The 3,237-nt window shown below is 39.6% G+C and overlaps 1 protein-coding gene across 1 annotated transcript in view; it reads right to left on the reverse strand.

The window, feature by feature from the left end:
* Nucleotides 1-714, reverse strand: part of LOC118415749 (general transcription factor 3C polypeptide 1-like) — a gene marked incomplete at its 5' end in the record, with an annotated part of 20,059 nt that extends 19,345 nt beyond the window's left edge. Inside the window, 1 exon segment of the mRNA XM_035820540.1 lies at nt 662-714. Within this exon segment, the coding sequence (XP_035676433.1) occupies nt 662-713 (52 nt within the window).
* Nucleotides 715-3,237: the final 2,523 nt, after the last annotated feature.

Here is a 3,237-nt window from a genome sequence, read left to right on the forward strand (position 1 = left end):
AACAAACATGCCCCCGAAGTGGCGGCGGCGGTTCCGGCCGGCCGTCTCATGCATTTTCTGAGGATTTCTCCATTCCAGGGCCATATGTAGATTATTCTGTGGCAAAACAAAGCGACCTGTCATGTTTACTCATCAAAACATACGTATTTCAGTAGATTATACACTCCTTCATGTGTTTTCCGGTGTTTAACTGTGTTTTCCTCTGTTTTCCGGTAAAAAGGCTGACCCCCTTAGACTGACAGTATGGGTAAACCCAAATATAGCATATAACGTTACAGCATAAAGAATACAAACTGACTGAATACAAACAAGAGACTGCATGACTCAAAACTTCGTGAAGTAATTTTGCTGTTTGCAGTGTGGGCTCAGGTGTTTTTGCTTTCCTTTTTCACGAGCAAAAGCAATTTCTTGGAAACCTGTTTAAGTTTTAACTCAAGACTCTTTGGATGGATTTGCTTGGATTTCAGAGAAAAACTTTATCCCTGACTGAGAAAAACTTTATCCCTGAAAGTCATGGACCGCCTTCACTTGCTTCAAACAAGACTTGCGTATTTTGTAGGATTTAAACCCTATAATTTATAGACAAACACCAGCCTTGGTTCATAAAATATTTATTTTCATCATATCAAGTGTAACGTAACTTATAAATGTAAGCACATACCATCAAGCCCTTCAAGCGCAACTTCATCTAGACAGTCTTCAAGAACGTCCATGGTGTGTAGAACGTCCCTATACCGTTTGACTAAGATTTAGATAGAAAGAACGTGGTACAAAGTTACCCAAACATTTCAGAAATTTGAGTTACCGCCATCTTCCACACTTTCCTACCGTAGTGACCTTTCACCCTTAGAATGTCTCAATTATCTAGGGGAGGGTATTTTTTTTAAATATCAATCAAATTTGTACAACGTAATAATTGGAATAAATAAGTGCCACAATATAATCTATACTGTTATAGTATCAACTTAACCTTTTTATTTCTATTTTCCTAGCACTGAGGATAAAATTTTGAGATATAATAGCGTTACCCCTTGTAGTGATGGTTTAGTCCGCTTTGCTGAAACAATCAACAGCGCTGCTATGTGATAGACTATGGTACTGCACCTTGTGCTTGCTGTAGCAAGACGTAGATTCATCTGTAGATATCACTATTTAAAAAGGCTGTTCTGTCTAACTCTTACACTAAGGATTGCCATTGTTGGTTTCATTGTAGAAATCCTTATTTTTCACGTTTATGTTGCTGGTCCATTTTGACGTATCTATTTTCACTGATCATGTCAGTAACTACTAAACTAGTACACTAGTTGATCGTCCAAGTCACCTCAAAACCTGCGAATGTGAGGGCGTGCCGCAAAAAAGGGCGGGGAAAAGTTGTTCTCATTATGATATGTTGTCAGCAAGACTGAACTAGTAACTTTTAACAAAAAGAACTAATACTTAGAAATTTGACTTACTCTAGGCTTAGACCAGCTCTGTAGTACTATAGTGGGCAAGAAAATTTGATCTAGACCTCAACTTTATAGCGGGAACAACGCAAACCTTACAAATCGACCATGCTAATATTTTCACCACATTCCAACCATTCTGCGGGAAAAAATCCGCTTCAATATGGATACCATTTACGGCATTTATTTTCTAACCTTTGTATTGCAGCTTCGAATCGTTGTACGATTCATAGTATGTTCGCAAACTTTTTTTCTTGAAAACGAATGACAACTAATGCGCGCGGATGTCAAACATGGAATGAAGTCAGTGTGGCCTTATCAAAAATATATTTATCTACTGAAACGCTATTTTATCTACGTGCACTATGTCTCGTGCACTACCCAATGTATGTCGTCCACTTTATTTAATTTATATAGTGAATCACTTAAGTACATCCCTAGTCAAATAGGTCAAAATGTGTTTTTATTGAAGAGAGAAAACTTCTTAAGTTCGTTATAAGCAAGTGGTATGATTCATATGACAATCGACGCTGCGTATTTCGTTCCAATTAAAAATTAATGCTTGAACGCTAATAAGACATCTGCTCTGTCAGTATAGAGACATGCTAAATGGCCAAATGCGTCCTACATGTTGGGACATTATCTATGTCTTCTGCTTTTAACCACTTTTCTATGGACAGGGAAAGCTTACGGTATGTTGTGATTAAAATGGCAATAATGTATTTCAATATTGATTTAGTTTGGATCATGCTATTGTTGAACAACATTCTCCGTGCAGCCTGACATTTCAATAACATGTGACATGTACACAAGCATATTCACGCATCATTGAGTAGCCGATGGTTGCCATGGCAGTGCTAGCGTTAAGGGGGTGAAACTGTGGTAACATTGACGCACAGAATTTTCTGGTCCTTTTCATCGTACGTACTCGATTGATGTCTTGAAAAGAATTGGTCCTGGTGTAGCCCTAGGTATTTGTATGATTAGTGTGTACAAAAACTACTCCCGTATTACCTACATGAATCGCGGAAAACTATCACAAAAGGACCAATTCAAACATCCAACGGGTCTGAAGCAATTGACCCTGAAGGCATGATTATATATATAGCTTTATCAGTCCTCATTGGTTGCTTACTTGCTTAAGTCGAGTCCATCCGGTCTTAAGTCAGCCCTCATTAGGCCAATTAAATTTTCTGTCCCGCGGAAGTGCGGCCGATAGACAGTTGCTGTCAAGCTGTTGGTAGCAGCCGACAAATTGTCAGAGGTATACTTTTCCTCGGTAAAACATCTCGAGATGAACGGCACCATGGGGAACTTCACCGAAGAAAAAACCATCAGAAAAGGACGGATTCGAACATCAAAAAGGTCTGAAGTGATTGACACTTAGGCGAGATGGAAAGTTTGATTGGTTCTTGACATATACGTTCTTCGTGTAGCCTGACATTTTGATAACAAAAGCATGCATGTACGCGATGGTTGTCATGGCAGTGCTAGCTGTAGGGTGTGTGTGTGTGTGTTTGTGGGGGGGTGGGGTTCTTGACATATATGTTCTTTGTATAGCCTGCCATTTTAATATTAAAAGCATGCATATATCTGGAAGTACGTCATGGTTGCCATAGCAGTGCTAGCGGCAGGGGGGTAACGGCCGCATGTAGCCAGTCACAAGTATGCAAATGAGACAGCAGTCACATGTATGCTAGACACAAAAGACAAGCATTAGGCACAGTCACAGGCAGACAGGATCTCGCTAGGCAGAAGGCAGCTAAAGCAATGCCTCTATACAGATGAACAT

This window comes from Branchiostoma floridae, chromosome 5 (assembly GCF_000003815.2).
Source record: "Branchiostoma floridae strain S238N-H82 chromosome 5, Bfl_VNyyK, whole genome shotgun sequence".
NCBI lineage: Eukaryota > Metazoa > Chordata > Leptocardii > Amphioxiformes > Branchiostomatidae > Branchiostoma > Branchiostoma floridae.